This window comes from Sporobolomyces salmoneus, assembly GCF_050403485.1.
Source record: "Sporobolomyces salmoneus JCM6883 DNA, S_salmoneus_JCM6883_v1_ctg22, whole genome shotgun sequence".
NCBI classification, from domain to species: Eukaryota; Fungi; Basidiomycota; class Microbotryomycetes; order Sporidiobolales; family Sporidiobolaceae; genus Sporobolomyces; species Sporobolomyces salmoneus.
Genome location: NW_027481141.1, coordinates 190,976 through 211,043, shown reverse-complemented (window position 1 = coordinate 211,043; position 20,068 = coordinate 190,976). Strand labels below are relative to the sequence as shown.

The following is a 20,068-nucleotide window of genomic DNA, read 5'->3' as shown; positions in this document are numbered from 1 at the left end:
GAGACAAACCATCAGTGAATCCCTAGCAGTCAGAAAAGCGCGATCGAAATCGAACTCCGAAACCCTGAGAAAAGTTTCGCTTAGATTTCTTCTGCTCCTTCACCTCACTCAACTCGCACGACATGCCGTCTGGCCAGCACTTTTCAGCTCTACGCGCAAAGAAGCGGAAGCTAGGCCCTTCCACCTCGAAACCAACCTCCTCTTCATCTTTAAAAGCAGCCCCAAAGTTCCGCAACGCCGCGCCGAGCGCCCTCGACTGGAAGAACATTCACCTACCGGGAGAGTTGGGATTCGATGAAGACGGTGGACTACTCGAATTGGACGAGATTGAAGGAGTAGATGTTGTGTATGAAGATGGAAGAGTTCAATTCAAGGCGAGTCCCTATTCTCTCACGAGGGGTCAGAATGCAGCTCATCACAGACGAGAAACAGGTCAAGGAAGACGCAGAAGAAGATCAAGCACCTCCAGCGAAAAAGAGCAAGAAAGCAAAAGGCAAAGAACCTGAATCTCTAGTCGATGAATCCCCATTCGAGGAAGAGGAACTGTTCTTTGCAGAAGAAGATCTACCAGAGGAAGCTACGGAGAAGCAGGAAGAGGCGGTCGAAGAGAAACAGCTCCCCGTAACGAAGGAAAAGGTCAAAAAAGCAAAGAAGGGCAAGAAACGGCAGATTGATCAAGTAGAGGAAGCAGAAAAGGTTCAGACAGTCGACGAGACACCTTTCGATAGTAAGTCGTCTGGGACGATTCATTATTCTCGAACGAATGCTAATAACTTTTGCGCATTCGCAGCTGAAACGCTTTTACCGAAATGGTCTCACCTCTCACTCGCCCCTTGTCTCTATCGCGCACTTCATGAACTCAACTTCGACAGTCCCACGGCGATTCAGGAACGGGCTCTCGAGTTCGAAGTGGGATCAACGAAGCCCAAGAAGACAGAGGAGGAGAAAGTAGAAGGAACAGAAACAGAGGGAACAAGTGAGGAGACAGAAACTCAAGGTGGAGAGGCAGAGGCAGAGGCAGAGGCAGAGGGAGAGGGAGAGGGAGAGGGAGAGGGAGAGGGAGAGGAGGAGGAATGGACAGGAATCTCAAACGATGCAGTTGGCGAAGACTTCCAGACTCCCGCAACTCCTTCAGATCGCGACATCGTCGGAGTCGCTCAAACTGGTTCCGGTAAAACCTTCGCCTACGGTCTCCCGATCCTCTCCCACATCTTCCGAGAAGCCGCCTCCGCATCGAAACGTGCCCCTTCACCCGCCCTCTCCGAAGAATCGGCAGACCTCGATCCGTACCCTCCCACTCGACTCGCCGCGCTCATCCTCTGTCCGACTCGTGAGCTCGCTCTTCAAGTTCGAGCATCTCTCTTCTCGGTCGCTGTGCGAACCCTTCCGCTCTTACCGGCAACCGAATCGAACGCGAAACTGTCGGAAGAAGATCCTCGCAAACGTCAGAAAGGGAAATTGGTCAATGTCGTCGCTTTGACGGGAGGAATGAGTGTAGACAAGCAAAAGAGACAGCTTGAGAAGAGGGCCGATATCATTGTCGCGACTCCGGGGCGTCTGTGGGATTTGATCGGAGAGGTGCGCTTGAAGTCTTTCTCTTTCTTGCCTGCTCTCATTAACCGTGCTAACGTACGTCCTGCCGACAGAGCGATAACCTCGTTCGAGAGATCAAAGGAATGAAGTTCTTGGTCATCGATGAAGCAGATCGAATGATCGAGAACGGGCATTTCGCGGAATTAGAAAACATCGTTAGGCTGACGAAGAGGAAAGGGTGAGTCTGCTCCGAGCCACTCGCGACGAATGGGTCGTGGCACTGATATCAATCATCTTCAGTGTCGAGAACGAGACGAATTTCGTCGATGATTTCGCTGGTGCTCGAGGCAACATCGACTTGGTCCCGACTCGCGAAGACATGCGAACATTCGTCTTTTCGGCTACCATGAGCAAAGAGCTACAGAGGAACGTCAAGAGGAAACCCGGATGGAAGCGATGGGTCCCGAAGGGTGTCGACGAAGATTCGATGAGTAGTCTTGGTGAGTCATCTTCCTCGGACTGCTCGAATGGCGTTCTCTGACCCTCTCGTCCATCGACAGATGACCTGCTCGATAAGCTCGACTTCCGTGACCCCAACCCTGAGATCATCGATCTTACCCCCGAGCATGGTCTCGTCGAAACTCTCAAAGAGTGCAAAGTCGAGTGTTTGGTCAACGAGAAGGTAAGACAATCCCTTCCACAGTGTCTGAGTAGCAGCTGATTTCGCTCTATTCGACAGGATATCTACCTCTACCACTTCCTCCTTCGCTACCCTGCTCGAACAATCGTTTTCCTCGCCTCTATCGACGGTATTCGTCGTCTCAACCCGCTCCTCGACCTTCTCGGCCTCAACGTTATCCCGATCCACTCGGGCATGCAACAACGACAACGTCTCAAAGCTCTCGACCGATTCAAATCATCCCCGACCGCGATTCTTCTCGCTACCGACGTCGCAGCTCGTGGACTCGACATTGCCTCGGTTTCCCACGTCGTTCATTACCAACTTCCTCGATCGGCTGATACTTACGTCCATCGATCGGGACGAACGGCTCGTGCTGGTCAGACCGGTCTCGCCCTACAAATCGTCGCTCCCGAGGAGAAGAACACGCAACGGATGTTGATGGCCGGTCTCGGAAAATGTGAGCACTCTCTCTCTCTTTCGCCATGAGCAACGAAGCTGATCTTTGGGTCTTTCAGCTGTCGATCTGCCTGCGCTCCCCATCGACTTTTCAATCCTCGATCAGCTCAAGAAGCGAGTCGAGCTTGCGAAGAAGATCGACGCTGCCCAACATCGAGCGACAAAGGAAGCACACGACGATAAATGGCTCCGAGATGCTGCAGCGGCGATGGAGATCGATCTAGAGGACGAAGAATACGAGTAGGTTCCCTCTCGTTCAATGTCTCTACGGGTGCTCCTTTCTGATCCACACTCGTGTTCCGAAAATAGCTTCGACAATGACGCACCCCAAGTGAGGATCAAGAAGGAACGCAACAAGGCCTTGGCCGAAGCTCGTCAACTCAAGGCTCAGCTCCGCGAGATGCTTTCGAAACCTCTCATGATGCGAGGAGTATCGGCCAAATACCTCACTGGTCGCAATACCGTCGGACTCATCGATCAACTCGTCACCGGAACCGGTAAAGCTCTCTTTTCTACTCTCGATTGAATCGTTTTGAGCTGACTCTTGCTCTCCCAAATCAGGTCATTCTCAATTGCTCGGGATGGAGACTTCGACTGCTCTTGACGATCTCGCGAAGCCTACGCAAGATCCCCTCGAGAAGCGAAAGAAGAAGAAGGTGGAAAAGTTTGAGAAAGAAGCCAAGGCGAAGAAGACAGAAAAGGTTTAGAGAGCTTTGTCGTTTCACCAATCTCGTTCGCATTTCCGCAATATCGTTCGCTCTTTCTCTCTCTCTTCAGATCAACTGGGCTTATAGGAGAGTATCGAGAGTCAATTGAGGTAAAGTCTCAAAGCAAAATAGGACAGGCAGAAACTATTAACAGAGTTAAGTGGAAAGCGAAAAGAGAAGTAGGCAAAACTGCAAGAGAGAAAGAGAGAGCGGGTATAAATAAGTGGTGTGAGTACATCTTCTAGAGATGGGCATCAGAGAGAAGTAATAGAGATTTGTCAGGAGGAAAGGTACTGAAAAAGGTCCGAAGAAAAGGTATAGCAACAAGGGGAATTGATGATGATGATCACGACGACGACGATGCAGGGAACAGAGATGAGAGGCGAGAGAGAGTGAGCCGGTATTAGATCCGTCTTGGGACGAGACTGCCTGAACAGATTCCTCGAGCTCGATGACGAGCGAGTGCATCTCCTCGAGCGAATCCTTTGCCGCTGTTGAACAAACGTGGTCAATATCGAGCGACAGACTGTCTTAAAGAGCAGATCAGACGTACCAAGGACAAGGGAAAGGCTTGTTCCCAGAATGAATCCGTTCGTGTCTTCGCAAATCGTGTTGACGAACGAATGAAGCGTCACTGCCGGAGTAAGGTTGTTGGATGAGCGACAGCCGAAGACTCGAGAATGAGACGACTTACCAGTCTTCGTGCGGGCAAACAAACGGTTTATCTTCGAGATGAGTTTGAATGTGACTTTCGATCGCGCTCTTTCGGGGGAAAGTTCGTTCACAACCCTCAATCAAGCAAACGTATCGTTTTCCAACCTTCTCTCCATTCTTGTCGACGTGACCCGGGATCGCCGAGTAGAGACTTTCGATTACGTCCTTTGGAACCGAACTCCTCGGTTGTCCAGGTAGAGGAGGAGGTCCAGGAGTATAAGTGATCATCGTCGTCCTTCCATTCTCGCCTTCATCGTCGGTGTACCCTCCACTTAAGAGAGGAGAAGCGTAAGGAGAAGTCGCTCTTCGAATTTGAGGAATCGGGGGAGATAAAGTCGCGCTGAAGACGCCTTCTTGTTCTTGTTGAGGCGACTTCAAACCTTTCGGTTTCGGACCTGGTCTCATCCTTCGAGGAGCGAGACAAGGTGCCGAAGCTACGGAACGAAGACGTTTCGCGCGAGTTTCGGTGCCTTCTTGGTTCGTTTGAGGTGAGAGCGTGTAATCGGGATCGTTATCGTCGTCGTTTCGGCTCCTACCTCGTTTCGACGCTTTCGGAGTATCGTCGTTACCTCCGCCTCCTCCTCCGTTCCCATACGTTTCGTATAATGAATCGAACGTTTGTAGATTTCGATCGTAAGCCGCTTGAAGGTCGTTCGAACCAGTTTGATCGTAGAGGAAACTGAGATCGATGTTCTGATTCTGATTCGAAACGAGTGCAGGCCCAGTGACTGATCGTTGATGAGGTTGGAAGCGAGCGGTAGTTGGAGTTGTCGGCATCGGAGGAATCGGCAGAGAGGAATCTTGCGATCCGGTGTCCCATTGTAGCTGTGTCGATCGATGAGGAGGTGGAACCGGTAGAATCTCGTCGGTAGCGGCGAAACGATTCGGATACGAAAAGTTCGTGTTTCCGTAAGCAGCTCGAGCCGAAGGTTGTCGATTCCGTGTTTGAGCTCGTTGCTGAGGAGAGAAAGGATCGGTCCCTAGGAAGCTAGTGTCGGGTCCTCCGTAAGTCGCGCATCGTTGTCGTCCACTTTGACTTTGACCAAGCTGCATTGACGAAGAAGATGCGGTTGAACCATTGTACGAAAAGAAGGAATCGATCGAAGTCGCAGGGAACATTTCAGCACTTGAGAGATCGCTCGTTCCTCCTCCTCCTGCGTAATTCGTCAAGGTCATGTCGGGAGAAGGATCAGAGAGGTAAGGTGTCGAAGGTGAGGAGAACGCCGATCCAGGTCCAGATCCATCGTAACCGTTTCCTCCTCCGACTCCTAACAGGTCTTGACCCATTCCGAGACCGATTCCTCCTCCTCCTTGTCCGTCGGCGAGCAACAGTTCTTGAGCGAATTGAGCTGGGTTCTTCTTGACCAATTCGAATTCTTCCGGTGCTTCGTTCGTGAGTCCGAGGTTGTAGAGATCCGAGAAGCTGAACGGCATCGAGTTCGGTTGTGTGACGTTGATCGCGAGACCATTCTGCGAGACGCTCGGTTGAAGGAAATCGGCGGTGTGATGAGAAGTGGGAGTGAGAGGTTCGTAAAGAGGTTCGTCGGCTTGAGCTTGACGTCTCGCGGTCGCAGATAGAGCTGAACATGATTTCGCCTTGTTGATCGTTCGAGCTGGGAAAGCTTTCTTCGGTCGATGTCCTGTCGCTGGAGCAGCAGAGATTTGAGCCGGAGGGGGAGATTTGAGGAACGAGTGTTCGACGAATTTGTTCGCGGATCGAGGAGGTACTTGAGAACCCGAATCGTCGACTGAACCAGTTCCAACATCGACGACGTTCTTCTTTCCTCGACCGAGCGTCGTCGTCGGCATGTGGTCCGGGTAAGGGAGGAAACCGCATTCTCCGTCGTTCGATTGTTTCGCCGCTCCAGGTTTCGGCATCGCAAAGATCTTCAAGTTCGGGTTCCCATAGTCGCCCAGTTCGAGTTGAGCCGCGAGGTCTCCGACTCCTGAAATCCCCATTCCGAGCGGTTCATTATCCTCGATCCGTCTCTCCTCCTTGATTCCTCCTCCTTCTTGGTTCCCGACGTCGAGGTCGTTCACTTGTAGGTCTCCTATTCGACTACCCGATTCAATCGGAGTCGTCTCGTACCCGATCGAACTCGCAGAACTTCCCATACTCAAACTCGGTACCATACTCATCGATACCGCCCTCATCGAAGAGTGATGTTGCTGCAGTTGATGTTGTTGGTGGTCTGTTCGACTCATGGTCGAGCTTCGAGGAGTCGAGGCAGGACTGTCGATAGCGATTTCGGGAGGAGCGATTCTTCCGGTTCGACTATCGGTTCGAGGTTTCCCAACGATGAGTGGACTCGTGAGGTACCCTCCATCCGATCCTACTCCCATCAACTTTGTCCTGAACCTTCCATCTCTCGTCATTCCTTTGATCGACATGGATAACGAAGCTGAACCGTTTCCAGCAGCGGGAGAATTGAATGGAGAGTCGGGATCGTAAGCGGCGAAGGAATTTGACGCAGTCGAGACTCCGAGAGGGTTCATCGACGTCGGGTTCATCGATTGGAAAGAGTCTGGGAAGTGAGTGTAGGAGGAAGTGGAAGGACCCGAAGTTCGACAAGGAATCGGTCCGGGATCCGAAAAGACTGCGGCATCGAGGTCGAAATCGGGACCGGATAGGTAAGAGGATGGATCGTCATCGAAGGTGGTAGAAGTCGGGTTGAGGGAGGTAAAGGTTTCGAATGAATCGAGGTAATGTGCCATTTGTTTACTGATTTATCTTTCCAGACTCAGCTTTGGCGGAGCTGCTTGGATCGGAGGGGGTAGGTGTCGCTGGTAAGAAGTATATACTGTACAGATGGACAGCGTAAGAGAAGAGAGTGATTTCGAATCAGACCAATGTTTTTCGTCAGAGATGAGAGATGAAGAGAGATCGAACTCGACTCACGAGTTATTGGGTACTCACTATGTCCTAAGATCCTCCACTATATCAGTCTCACTACGGTGATCGTTACTGTAGGCGAGATCGGGTGTTGGAAGACGAGTGCTCCAAATCGACTTGAGTTGAGTGAACTAAAGGGGCAAACACTGGTTCTATTCGATCTGTGGGCGTAGTGAGGTTGATCTGATGGGCGGGACTGATAGTTGGATGTACTAGTAAGAGTGCCCTGACGTGTCGAGGCGTAGAGAGAGTGAGGTGGTGGAAGGAAGAAGAATAACCGCGAGAGCATCCTTCAACTTCTAAAATTTCGAGTCTAGAACACTCGCTTCCTCGGAGCGCTCGGAGCTCTGACTTTTGAGTCTTCCTTTCTCTCGGTACCCATTCTCGAAAACACACACAGTGTGCTCTTCGCACGACTCGTGACTTCTTCGCTCTCCCTGGCTCTTTCAAGCAAGTCACTTTTTCCTTCGCAACGACTGCTCGAGCTTGACTCGAATCATGAGATCGTACCTACTTTCGAGGGCTCGCATAGCTCCGGTCGTCTCGAGAGCCATCGTCTCGATTCGCACTGCCCTGCGATTCTGCGGAAAGTGCTCAATCTCTTCGTTGCGACTGACCGCTTCAACTATGTTCTGCGCTCGAGCCGATCTTCTGACACCGCAAGACCCCTACGCGCGAGGTCGCGCAGTTCTTTCTCTATTTCCGAACGATGCTAACGATCTGGACCGAGCTGAGACAAATCTTGAGTCGCGAGCGATATTGTCTTTTCGACTGGCGCATGCTTCACTGCGAACTGATCCGCGAGTCCATCCGCCCTTCCACGACTCTCGGCGATCGAGCTCAACGTGCGGAAGTGAGGCGTAACGTCTCGAAACTCGAGTTTGCGACGATGCAAAATTTACTTCTATTCGATATTTTCAGGTCTAATGAGCTTCAGCATGAGGAGCTGTTCTAGCCTCCACATCGTCCGGTGTCAATTCAACATAACCTTTCCCTCTGACTCCTCTCCATCTCTTGACGATCTTACTCCAAACCCTCTCGATCGCAGCTTCCTTCTCTCCCGCTTCTAGTTCCCTCACACTCCCATCTCGACGAACTTTATACACCATTCCTTCATCTCTCCATCCTACTGTATCTCCCAACATTGCGAATAACCAGATTGGAAGAGCGAGAGATTCTCGTAAAGCCCACGCTTTGAAGTAAGAGAACGAGGGACCGTCGTGGTGAGGAGGGTCGAGGACGCTCGAGGGCGCAGGAGAAGAAGGAAGGAGAGCGCGGTACATCTGGAGATCGTGGTAGAACCAGAGGGCGGTTTGGAGAGGGAAGAAGAGGAGAGGAGGGATCGAGAAAAGGTGCCGCAGTGCGAGTGAACCGAGGATTCCAGCTACGACACACTCTGTTAGAGGTTCAACTAGAGTCGATGCACTGTTCGCACGAACGAATTAGCTGTGAGCTTCGACAGAGTGAGAGAATGAAAAGCTTACGTGACCATATATTTCCTGACTCTAATCCACCTAACTCTCCTCCTGAAGTACTTCGCAAACGACATAGTCCCTACCGTATTGCCCGCCATTTCACCTCCCATCGCATGTCTCATCCCCAATTCTTCCCAAATCGCAACTCCAATCTCGTTATCTTCTCCCAAGTATTGACCGAAAGTCGCCAACCCTGGTTCTTGGTCTCGTGCAGTTTGACTCCTCAGTTTACCCTTCGAAAGTTTACGTTCGGCAGCTTTGATGAGATCGGATTTCTTGTAGAGACAGGATTTCCCCGTTACGCAAGAAGCGATTTGAACTTGATTGATCGCGAGATACATCTTCGAATGAGTCGAACACATGTAAACTTGTTCGACTCGAGATCCGAGGAGAGTATCGGGGTAGACGGCGAAGGGGAGATGGTGAACTAGTCCGATGGGTCGAGCGGAAGGAGAAGCGTTCGAAGGAGTGAAGAGGGGGACCGAACGGGACAAGGTCAATTTCTGGGTCAGGACGTTCGAGTCGAGAACCCAGAGGAGGTCGTATTTAGCTTCGCGGTAAGGTCGGATCAAGTTGTTGATTTTAGGATTCACTCCGACGACTTCTTGACCTGTGTCACAACAATCGAGCACGCTCTCGTCAGGCTACATAACGTGACCGTGCGATGGACAGTCGAGACTCACCAATCAAGATCTTTGCATCGACGTGAGGATACAACTTTTGTAATTCTTCGACGATTGGAATCGCTGCATCTCCCTCTTCCGCGACTGAAAAGATGATCTCGAATTTCGGATAGTCTTGCAAGAACGAAGCTTCGAGGTTCTCATATAGGTTCGTATCTAATCCTCGTAGCGGTCGAAGAATAGAGACTCCCGGTGCGAGATCGGCGGGTAGAGGCTCAATCGGAGGTTCGGAAGTCGGTAATTTCGCATAACGTTTCCGTCTATGTTCAAAGGAGCTCTAGTGAGCATTCAGGACCACAAGATAGGGGAGAGAGAGGGACAAACGCGACGTGAAGGCCGAGGAGAAAGACTGACCATAACACGACGTACCATCCACAGAAGATCCAGCTGAGGACACAGTATTCGACGTGAGCATACTAGAAGAGCTCTTGTGAGGGTAAAACGGCTTACCTCAGGAGAGAAGCGATCATCAAGAGTGACAACAAAGTCAACGAATTCGATTATACTAGCTCTTCTTCACCCCTCTCACATCGACGACATCAGAGACGACAATGTCTAGATCGCCTAGTCCACAAGGTGGATCACCCGTCGAGGACAAACGGGAAGACAGTCCACCTCGTCAGTCTAGGAAACGGCAAGTCTCTCCATCTCACATCTCCCATCTCGCTTCACACGCCTCTCCCGTACGCTAGACAAGTGACTAACTGGTGTTTGAGTGTATGTAGATCGCCGGCATCTCGTTCTCCTTCTCCTCCGGCTCGTCGTGCTCGAGCAGACGCATCTCCTCCCCTCGCACCCGTTTCGATTCCCCGCTTGCCCGACAATGACCCATCTCGTCGACGAGAACGTGAACGACAGATGGCCCTCTCTCTCGCAAACACCGATTCGACCGCAGTTGCCGCGAAACCGAAAGCGGATCCAGTCGTAGAGTTTAAAAAGATGCAGTTGACGAGGGGAGGAGGAACTTATATCCCTCCTCATCGATTGAGGGCCATGATGGCGGATCAGGAAGCGGAAGATAAAGAAGGGGAAGCGTTTCAGAGAATGTCGTGGGAAGCTTTGAAGAAGAGTATCAACGGTTTAATCAACAAGGTTAACGTTGCCAACATCAAACTACTAGTACCCGAGGCAAGTACAACACTTAATCTGCTCTGACAGCGAATCTCACTGACTCGTTCTGCTCGAGCAGTTATTCGGAGAAAACTTGATTCGGGGAAAAGGTCTCTTCGTTCAATCCGTCATGCGAGCTCAAGCTTCTTCCCTTCCCTTCACTCCCATCTTTGCATCTCTCGTCGCGATCGTCAACACGAAACTCCCTCAAATCGGCGAACTTCTCCTCAACCGACTCATTCGTCAATTCCTTCAAAGTTACAAACGAAACAACAAGGTAAGTCTCCCTCTCCTGCTCTACACTCTTGACGACGAGACTCACTCGACTCTTGTCTTCGTGTAGCCCGCTGTCATCGCTACCGCTACCTTCATCGGACAACTCGTGAACCAACAAGTCGCCCACGAAGTTCTCGCCCTCCAAATGCTCGTCCTTCTCCTCGAACGCCCTACAGACGATTCCGTCGAGATCGCCGTTTCGTTCATGCGAGAAGTCGGAGCGTTCCTCGCTGAACATTCCGCTCGAGCGAACAATGGAATTTTCGATCGATTCCGAACGATTTTGAACGAGAGTGGAATCGACAAGAGGGTACAATATATGGTCGAAGTCTTATTCCAGGTTAGGAAGGACAAATTCAAGGATAACCCGATCATTCCGGAAGGATTGGATTTGGTCGAGGAGGAGGATATTATCACGCATCGAATTTCACTCGACGATGAAGTTAATGAACAGAGAATGCTCAGTACGTCGAGATTCTCTCTCTTCTTCTCTGTACTCTGTGTTGAGACTGACCCCCTCTTTACGCTATAGACGTCTTCAAGTTTGATCCCGAATTTGCCGCGAATGAAGAAGCGTATGGCGAGATGAAGCGAGAAATCCTAGGAGATTCGGATGAGGAAGACGAATCGGGAGAAGAAGGAGATACGGAAGAAGGAAGTGACGCAGAGAGCGAAGTCGAAGATGGTATCAGTGAGCGACACGTTCGCGAATCCCGCGAAAAGAGACTTTGAGGCTGATGCGCGGAATGTTCCTCTCGCAGATGCGGACGGAACGGTAGACGTTCACGATCAAACTGGAGCGAACAAGGTCAACTTGCAACGTTCGATTTACCTAACGATCATGTCTGCGCTCGACTTTGAAGAAGCAACTCACAAGTTACTCAAGATCGATCTCGGACCCGGTCAAGAGGTAAGCTCGCTGTAGATCGCTCCTGTAAGGAACTGTTACTTATCCTCTTCGTTGAACAGCAACTCCTCTGCGAGATGGTCGTTCGATGTTGTTCGCAAGAACGAACATTCTCTAAATTCTACGGATTGATGGGAGAACGATTATGCAAGTTGAACCAAGTGTGGCAAACAGCGTTCGAACAACTGTTCAACGAATTCTACACGACGATTCATCGCGAAGACACGAACAAACTTCGAAACATTGCTCGATTCTTCGGTCATTTACTCATGACCGACGCGATCTCGTGGACCGTAATGGATTCGATCAAGATGAACGAAGACGACACGACTTCGAGTAGTCGTATTTTCGTCAAGATCATGTTTCAGGAGATTATCGAAGGAATGGGATTGGTTAAATTGAAGGAACGATTCAAGGAGGATCAACTTCAACCTTTCCTAGGCAACATCTTCCCGCTCGATAACCCGAAGAACACTCGTTTCTCGATCAATTTCTTCACTTCGATCGGATTAGGAGCAGTGACCGAAAACATGCGAGAACAACTCAAACGAGCTCCAGCTCTCATGGTGCGTCTAAACTCTTTCATTCCCTCGTATCTCTCAGTTCTAACGCTTCTATCTGTAGATGGAACAACGTCGTGCCCTCGAAGCCGCCGACGCTTCATCCGATTCCGATTCCTCCTCTTCCCTCTCCTCATCTTCCCTTTCCCCTTCCTCTTCCGACTACTCTTCGTCCGATTCACGTCGCCGTGGTGGAGGAGGAGGAGGAGGAGGACGTCGACGTTCCCCTTCGTATTCCCGCAGTCCCCCTCGTCGCGAAAGAAGAGGTCGTTCCTATTCCCGTTCCTTATCCCCTCGCAATCGCTCCTACTCCCGTTCTCGTTCTCGATCTCTCTCTCGTTCTCGCTCTCCTCCTCGTCGAAAAAGCTACGATAACAGAAGACGTTCACCATCTTATTCCCGCTCTCCTTCCCCGGTTCGAAAGACTTCGTATCGTCGAAGAGATTCTCGTTCCCTCACTCCCAGATCCCGATCCCGATCTCGTTCGAGGTCTAGGAGTCTAACTCGATCACCTTCCCCACCACCTCGTCGAACCGCTGCCGCCTCGACCTCGAGAAGACGTTCGCCCTCTCCGGTTGTTGCAGCAGCGAGGAAAGATTTCGTTCATCCTGATCGAGCGAGATTGGCTGGTGGATCATCGAACAATGGACCGCCACCTATGAGGAACGGAGGAGGATACGGAGGAGGGGGAGGAGGATACGGAGGAGGGGGAGGAGGAGGGTATGGAGGAAGAAATGGCAGAGGAGGACCAGGAGGAGAATACGATAATCGACCGAAAGATAGTGGGTGGGGTGCAAGGCGTTGAGACACAGCATGAGTTGGTTGGTTTGCAAAGATCATCGCGAGGTAGTATATACTCATTTTGAAACTACGTTAATGTCAACTCGAACCGATTGAGCTAGTTTGTAAGATTCTGTTTTTTTTTGAGAATCTTTCTTCGTAATGTTACAAACACAAAAAGAGAGAGTGGGGTACTACAGCAATGAAATGACGAGGAGTGAACATAGAGAGAGCGAGAGAGAGCTGTATACAAGTCAAGAGGGAAAGCAGGCGATTTACAACGCCGTACCTAAGAAAATTGACATAGGAGTCAGTGACCGAAGGTTCCGCAGACTGAGACAGAGAGAGTGAAGCTGACCTCGTTCGAAATTATCCCTGGTTTCCTTCGTAACATCATCGTAATACCTCGCGAGTTTCTTGTTAAACATCCTGTTCTTCTCGTTGATCCAAGTGATATCTCCCTGATCTTCATTCTCTCGTTTCCTACTCCTCTTTTGTCTCTTATCCAGACTGTCATGCATCTCGGTCTCTCGATCAGTATACTACTTTCAGTAACAAGAGATGGAGAGACGAGGAAACTGACTCTGAGTTGAGTTTCCCAATAACTCGATCGATTTGATCTTCCGTTGGTTTATGATCGGCATAAACGAAACTATTCGCATCTCGATACAACCCTTGTCCCGCTAAATGTTGACCAACCGTAGCTACCGTACCATCTCCTGATCCTGATGAATCTGCGAGACCCGATGTTGAGAGAACTTGTAAAGCTTGGGAGGAAGCGACCGAGGAATTTGAGGTAGAGGCTTTTTGTGCGTTGTAGGCGGCTAGGTCGGGCTTGAAATCGTCGAGATCCTGTGAGATGTATGGGAACAAAAGGTAATCAGTTTGAAAGTTTTAGATTCTTACGTTCACTGTTCTCTCACCTTTTTATACTTGATTCGAGCGACATCATCGTAATCTACACATACATCAGAGCGTCTCTTGAGTAAACAGCTCGTCGATGAAGGCAGAAGAGCGACATACTGGAGAATTGAAACCCGGATCTCCTCTCCTTCCTCGCCGTCTTCTTCTCCCACTTCTCACTATCCTCGATCGTATACTCCCAATTCTTCTTCCTCTCCAAATCTTCCCCTTCCTCTTCGGCCCGTTTCTTCTCCCCCATCGCTTCAACTTGTTGTTTCTTTCGTTCTAATTTCGCGAGAGCTTTCACAGAGGCTCGTTGAGCAGACATTTCCGAGATCACGTCTTGTCGATTCAAGCGGGCTGATTCATTCTGTCGAAGGTACAAACGTGTCAGCAAGGATTGGGAGACAGAGAGGAGAGAGGGGAGGGGAGAGTTACCATTCGTTGTCGCAACTGCTTCATCTTTGCCATTCGATCTTGTACCGAGTTACCAGCACTACTAGATTCCTCCTCCCCCTCCCCTGCTTCGCCGGTCGATTCGAGTTTCTCTTCCTCTCCTTGAATGTCATCGACTTCACCAGCCGATGAAGTGGAAGCGACCGGTTCGACTTCCTCTGGTGCGGGAGGTAACGCTGCTGCTTTACCTTTCGTAGATCTTCGTGGTGGCATCGTTTAAAGTCGCGGTGTGAGTGAGGAGAAGAGAGGAGCGAAGTTTCGCACAACTTCGAATCGCTCTGCTGTCGGGTAAATCAGCTGAGAAGCCAGATAAATCTGTTACAACTTCATCCGTTATATCACTGTATCAGTGTTGATCTGGAGGGCGTAGTTGCGTTGTTGATTTCAAGAAATTCCTCGACCGCTTCAACGGGATCCGTTCTCTCGTCCCCTCTCCATCCCCTCTCCCCTCCCCGAATCCACCCCGTAAGGCATCCTCCGTCTTATCCAGTCCCCCTCGCGCGTCCGCTCGATCTAGGTAACGATCATTCCGGCACTTGTTTGTCCCTCTCCTTCTCGTCGCTCGTCTCTCCATTCCCTTCATCTCCCTCAACTCGTCAGCCCTCTCTCCTACTCGCTCTACGATCCCGGTGAACATACTTCGGCACTCTAGAAAGCGCGAGAGGGCGTGAAGGCTCTCAGAAGAAGAGTACGGGATCCTGGCCGAAGGGGGAACCACTTCAAGATATCCCACGAACCCTTTCGCTCTCATCGCCTCGCTTAACCCTCTTGCGACTATCCTACGATCCAATCAATTATCTCTCATGGCACTCGATCACGGGGAAAGCTCATGGGACGAAGGATAGTTAAGAGAGGGGGAGGGGAATCAATTCAAGCGAGGGGGAGACGCTCTCATCACGGTTGAACCTGCCTAGACAACCTCAGACGAGTCGATTAGCTGTACTGTTTACTGACTATTCGCCTGTGTGTTGGTCCATCAGATCCTCTCCTCTCTCCAGATCAATTCCGTTTCGACCCCCTTTTCCCCCTCACCCTCTTCCGAAACAACCACCTCGAACTCTCTTTAAACGTCGTATTCGTTAGTTACGTCTACGAAAAGCTCTATCATGCAAACTATCAAATGTGTCGTGAGTACTCTCTCTCTCTCGAGGTTTAACGATAGCGGCTGTCCTCAGCTCACCTTTTGGGACTTCGACCGCGTTTGCTCTCTAGGTCGTCGGGGATGGAGCTGTCGGAAAGGTATACCTACCCATCTACTCTTCTCGAACGGAGGACCAGACACTGATGTGGATCGAGTGCGATAGACTTGTCTACTCATTTCATACACGACTAATAAATTCCCTTCGGAATACGTTCCCACCGTTTTCGACAACTACGTAAGTTCCTCTCCAACACTCTCCGTCGTCGTTCCGATCCACTTGAACTGACACGCTCGATGATGGTGGTGTTTGTAGGCAGTGACGGTCATGATCGGAGACGATCCCTACACTTTAGGATTGTTCGATACAGCCGGACAAGAAGATTACGATCGATTGAGGCCTTTGAGTTACCCTCAAACGGACGTATTCCTCGTTTGTTTCTCGGTCACTTCACCAGCTTCGTTCGAGAACGTTAAAGAGAAATGGTTCCCCGAAGTAAAACTTACTCTCCTTCTTTCTCTCTCTCTCGCAAGATACTGAGGACTGACGAGCCTTGAAACTGAGTGTGTTTAGGTTCATCACCATTGCCCCGGAGTCCCTTGCCTCATCGTCGGTACCCAAGTAGATCTTCGAGATGACCCGGCAGTGTCGGAGAAACTAGGTCGACAGAAACAACGACCGGTCCCTCCTGAAGCTGGGGAACGACTCGCTCGAGAATTGGGGGCCGTTAAATTCGTCGAATGTTCAGCTTTGACTCAAAAGGGCGTAAGTTCATCCATTCACCCTCTCCTCTCTTGAGAGAACGAAAGAGATGGAAGACTGATGTGTGTGAGTTTGGATTAGTTGAAAAACGTTTTCGATGAAGCAATCGTAGCGGCTTTGGAACCTCCTGTTACTAAACGTAAATCCAAGTGCAGTATCCTCTAAACCATTCTCCATCTCCTGCTCCCTTCTCCTTCCTCTTCCACTTCCTCTCGCTGCTCCTTCCTCACTCTTCGCTTAGAATCCTCTCGCTCTATCGCCCTCTCGCTCCCTCCTTTTTTGTGTCTGTCTTCCTAGCACCCCCTCCATTGTCTCCCTCCACCACCACTACGATTCTTCTTGACACCTCCTGTTCTTTCTCCCTCTTCTATTCTTTCTACCTACTAACTATTTTTGCTATGCTTTTCTTTTGATTGATTATGTGGACCCCCCTCTCTACCTACCCTACCCTCTTCTTCTTCTTTCGCGCGACGACTTGATTCTCTCTCGTTTTTCATTTCATTTCATTTTTCAACTTTTGGCAGTACCCTTCTCGCTCCCGGCCCTAGTGTAATTCTTCATCTCTCTCTCTCTCACTCTTACCATACATATCACTACACAACTCCATTCAGTGAAGTTCGGCGCGAAAAGGGCGAGAAACGAGAGATGAATTTCGTAATTCAATTCCAAGCAAATTGATTGATGAAATTCTCTCGCGTTTCTGAGTTTCCCCCCCCTCTCACTCTCGAGTCTCGACTCTTCACCTCTCTCGCCACGACTCGATCATTCGAATGGGTGAACCACCACCTATACAATCCCCATCCTTACCTTTGTCCGAGAGTCTCTCTTCCTTCTCGCTCTCTCTCCCAACTTCAATCGCCCCACTTGGCAGCAGTCTCACTTCATCCCTTCCTCTCCCTCCTCAATCCTCTCCTCAAAGACAATACAGTAAATTCGAGCGATTACCGCCCGAATTAATCGAAGAGATCGCGTTCTGGTTGATCCGTTTGAATTCCGAGAAAACGGGTCCACCGGTTGGACTCGTCGAATTCTTGTTGATCTCGAAGAGGTTCGAGGAAGTATTGAATTTTAGGAGGAATAAAGGGTTCTATGCAGACTTGTTCAAGGAGAGGTTTGATACGAAGGGAGTAGAGAGGAGATGGGAAACTGTAGGTTGCTCACTTTCTCTCTCTTCTTGGCACGAACAGGAATCTCTGGAAGAACTGACACGCAACTCGTATACGTACAAACAGATGAGGAATATCGAGGAGAAACGGGAGAAGCTATTGTTGTTACAGACATTCCCCGAATCGAAACCCTCTGAAGAAATCCACCTAAACCCATCCTATTCCTTCACTCGACCCTCCTCCCCGACTTCCTTCTCTCTCGACAACCCTTCCTCTTCCTCCTCCTCTCCTTCCATCCCCTCGTCCTCAACCGCTACTCATCTCCATTCTCACAAACCCGCTCCTTCCTCTTCTCCCTGGGATCCTCTCACGAATCGAGACTATGCTCACGAGCTCGTCCGTCGTTGTCAAGTCTTGACGAAAATGAGAATCGCGGCGATCGAAGGGGGTTTCAAACAGGGGAGTTCGAGACCGGCGAGTCCGAGATTGATGAGTTTTACGCCGACGAGGGGGAGGACGAAATTGAATGAACCGGACGAGTTGACTCAGAATTTGTGGACTTGTTATTTAATGCTACTTGAGAACGGTCAGTTCTTCCCACTCTCACTCTCACTCTCCCTCGAGTCAGGCAGTTGGGAGAGAGGAAACGAGAATTAAATGTTTTCGGTTTTCGTGGACAGATGGAAAGAATCTACCTCATTTACTCGATTACGCTTGTCTAAGGGAATACATGAGGTTATTCTATAGGCACTCTCTACTCGCTGAAGCGTTGAATCCCGGTTGGCCAAGACAAACGGCGGGAAGAGCTTTAGGATTATGGATCGGTTGGTTGGGAGGAGGTGAGTTTGGGAGTCTCTTCTAGTTCGCAAACGAATGATTGCTAAACTAGTGACTCGCCATTCTCCACTTTAGATGATCTCGCGAGTGAAACGGCTCAAGAATCTGAAGAAAGGTTTTTCGTACTCAAACCTTACGTTTTCGCCGCTCACAAGGTACATCAATCTTTTCACAGTCAAATCGTATCGGATCTGACTGTGAGGAGATTCTTTTGTACAGTTCGATGCGTTCATGGCCCCCTGGACGATTCCCTCCCTCCCCGTCACTCACGAAGATTATCCCGTACTCCCTCCCCCGGCCGGTCCCTACCTCGCCGATTTACGCCCTCGTTCTCACGCGCAAACGATCACTCACATGGGTCGCAAACTCGACTTGTCCCCACCGAACTTGAGTCACGCGGCGATCTTTTCGTTCTTCTTCAGAGTTGAACAAGATCCTTCAGTTCAAGACGATTTACTCGTTCAGGGTACGAATACTCCTGCTCAACAACAACAACAAGTCCAACCTGTTCTACCTTTCGGAATGGGATCCAACCAGCACGGCTCTAGTAACAGTAACGTTGGAGGATTAACTGCCCATTCACGACCTACGAAAACCACCCTCCCCGTTCTCTCCTCCCCTATTCACGATCGAGATTTCATCCGTCTAGCATCCTGTATCGATCCGTACACTTCGAAAGGTTTACCGAGTTTGTACACGAAAGGAGATTTGAGTGGGAATTGGGAAGGAAGGTTTTCTTTCTTCGATTTCGATAGTTATAGGGATATGTTAGGGGGGAGGATGAGGAGTTTGTATGAAGGTCCGTTTGGTGATCAACCTCAGGTTTGGAAATTGGAGGAAAGAGTAGTTAAACTTGAACACTCTTCCTCAGGAGGAGCGGGTTCAACGAGTAGACATTCCTCGTCGAAAGTTAGGACGGGTGGAACGGGACCGGTATTGAATGCTGGGTTTGAATTCGGTGGAGATGGTGTATCATCACAGACGACGACGACGAGACCAACACAAACTAGATCTTCCTCGACTTCTCGAGCTGGAGGAACTTCTTCTTCTCAATCACCACCACCCGTCGCTAGAAGGAGGAGGACTACTTCGACTGGAGCGATCGAATCCGTCATCGTCGAAATGGATGAGGAAGAATCAATCTCGGCAGGAGGTGCTGGGGGAGGAGGAGGATCAGAAGAAAGAGCATCGAAGAAACGAATGATGAGAAAGAGATCTCAAATTGGAGAAGCGTTCTGGGAAGACGATGAACTTGATGAGTACGGGAGGAGGAAAGGAGAAGAACTCGAAGATGGAGATTACGAGATTTTATTGACTGGTTCCGTGCGTTCTCTCTTGCCTCAGTCTTGCTCGAGCTTAGCTTAGACTGATCGTGCTGATTGAGCGTAGGGTCACTCTGCATGGGGACAATTCAACTTGAAGGGAAGAGTTCGAGCTTGGGACGGAATGTTTACGATCATCAAGGAATATACTCCCGATTCTCGAGGAAGATGGATCTATCGAGGGTATCGAATTGGGGATAGTCTAGTCGGGAGATGGAGGGATACTCATACGTGAGTCTATGCCCACTGCTCTACTTTGACGTCCATCGGAACTGATTCGTTGCGAAATAGACCCGTCGATATGAGCGGTTACGAAGGAACTTGGTCGTGAGCATTTCCTTTTCTACTCTTCTGTCAAACTACCGACTGACATCCCGCCTCTCTCTCGACGTAGCATGAATCGTCGGAAGTGAAAGAGATGTTCAAATGTACTACTTTCAGTGATTCTATCTTTGTTGTCTGCTTTCCTTCATATTATACTAAGCTTCTCGTCGGTCTGTCGGTCTGTCTATCTATTCTCTCTCTTTTGGTTGTTGCAATTCTGTTTTGCTGCGTGTCACACTCTGCCTGATCGACGAGACTGAGAGACAGACTCGCATGCTTTTTTTTTTCACGAAGGAACGAAATACAAATCCAGCAGCATGAAGCGATGGGGATGAAGAGAAAGGGCAGTGATATTGTGAATGAGTCGTCAAGAGTGAAAGAGAAGAGAAGAGTGGATAAATTAGGCGAGCCCAGAAAGAGAGAGGAAATATATCTAAAATTGA

The 20,068-nt window shown here is 50.0% G+C and overlaps 7 protein-coding genes across 7 annotated transcripts; 4 read left to right on the top strand and 3 right to left on the bottom strand.

The window, feature by feature from the left end:
- Window positions 1-122: 122 nt before the first annotated feature.
- Window positions 123-3,378, top strand: MAK5 (ATP-dependent RNA helicase; the record flags this gene model as incomplete). Its single annotated transcript, XM_076632071.1, has 10 exons — window positions 123-374; window positions 433-727; window positions 791-1,578; window positions 1,647-1,771; window positions 1,834-2,033; window positions 2,094-2,215; window positions 2,273-2,672; window positions 2,731-2,911; window positions 2,981-3,168; window positions 3,233-3,378. The coding sequence occupies 10 exons, from the start codon at window positions 123-125 to the stop codon at window positions 3,376-3,378; spliced, it is 2,697 nt and encodes an 898-aa protein (XP_076487995.1).
- Window positions 3,379-3,781: 403 nt separating this feature from the next.
- JCM6883_004952 (C2H2-type zinc finger protein) lies at window positions 3,782-6,807 on the bottom strand (the record flags this gene model as incomplete). The annotated part of the gene is made up of 3 exons (XM_076632070.1): window positions 3,782-3,869; window positions 3,932-4,012; window positions 4,073-6,807. 3 exons carry the CDS (start codon window positions 6,805-6,807, stop codon window positions 3,782-3,784), a joined length of 2,904 nt encoding a protein of 967 aa, XP_076487994.1.
- Window positions 6,808-7,908: 1,101 nt separating this feature from the next.
- JCM6883_004951 (ceramide glucosyltransferase) lies at window positions 7,909-9,613 on the bottom strand (the record flags this gene model as incomplete). The annotated part of the gene is made up of 5 exons (XM_076632069.1): window positions 7,909-8,410; window positions 8,470-9,070; window positions 9,144-9,403; window positions 9,468-9,530; window positions 9,594-9,613. 5 exons carry the CDS (start codon window positions 9,611-9,613, stop codon window positions 7,909-7,911), a joined length of 1,446 nt encoding a protein of 481 aa, XP_076487993.1.
- Window positions 9,614-9,694: 81 nt separating this feature from the next.
- CWC22 (U2-type spliceosomal complex subunit CWC22) lies at window positions 9,695-12,801 on the top strand (the record flags this gene model as incomplete). Its single annotated transcript, XM_076632068.1, has 10 exons — window positions 9,695-9,765; window positions 9,869-10,271; window positions 10,333-10,530; window positions 10,597-10,993; window positions 11,062-11,220; window positions 11,291-11,439; window positions 11,499-12,002; window positions 12,061-12,178; window positions 12,240-12,411; window positions 12,492-12,801. 10 exons carry the CDS (start codon window positions 9,695-9,697, stop codon window positions 12,799-12,801), a joined length of 2,481 nt encoding a protein of 826 aa, XP_076487992.1.
- A 250-nt stretch (window positions 12,802-13,051) lies between these two features.
- Window positions 13,052-14,348, bottom strand: SYF2 (Syf2p; the record flags this gene model as incomplete). The annotated part of the gene is made up of 6 exons (XM_076632067.1): window positions 13,052-13,065; window positions 13,135-13,286; window positions 13,360-13,628; window positions 13,700-13,734; window positions 13,800-14,049; window positions 14,118-14,348. The coding sequence occupies 6 exons, from the start codon at window positions 14,346-14,348 to the stop codon at window positions 13,052-13,054; spliced, it is 951 nt and encodes a 316-aa protein (XP_076487991.1).
- An 893-nt stretch (window positions 14,349-15,241) lies between these two features.
- On the top strand, window positions 15,242-16,201 carry CDC42 (Rho family GTPase CDC42; the record flags this gene model as incomplete). Its single annotated transcript, XM_076632066.1, has 6 exons — window positions 15,242-15,262; window positions 15,348-15,374; window positions 15,440-15,511; window positions 15,590-15,769; window positions 15,848-16,039; window positions 16,118-16,201. 6 exons carry the CDS (start codon window positions 15,242-15,244, stop codon window positions 16,199-16,201), a joined length of 576 nt encoding a protein of 191 aa, XP_076487990.1.
- Window positions 16,202-16,806: 605 nt separating this feature from the next.
- Window positions 16,807-19,632, top strand: JCM6883_004947 (uncharacterized protein; the record flags this gene model as incomplete). Its single annotated transcript, XM_076632065.1, has 7 exons — window positions 16,807-17,184; window positions 17,269-17,728; window positions 17,823-17,981; window positions 18,055-18,134; window positions 18,199-19,302; window positions 19,369-19,532; window positions 19,593-19,632. The coding sequence occupies 7 exons, from the start codon at window positions 16,807-16,809 to the stop codon at window positions 19,630-19,632; spliced, it is 2,385 nt and encodes a 794-aa protein (XP_076487989.1).
- Window positions 19,633-20,068: the final 436 nt, after the last annotated feature.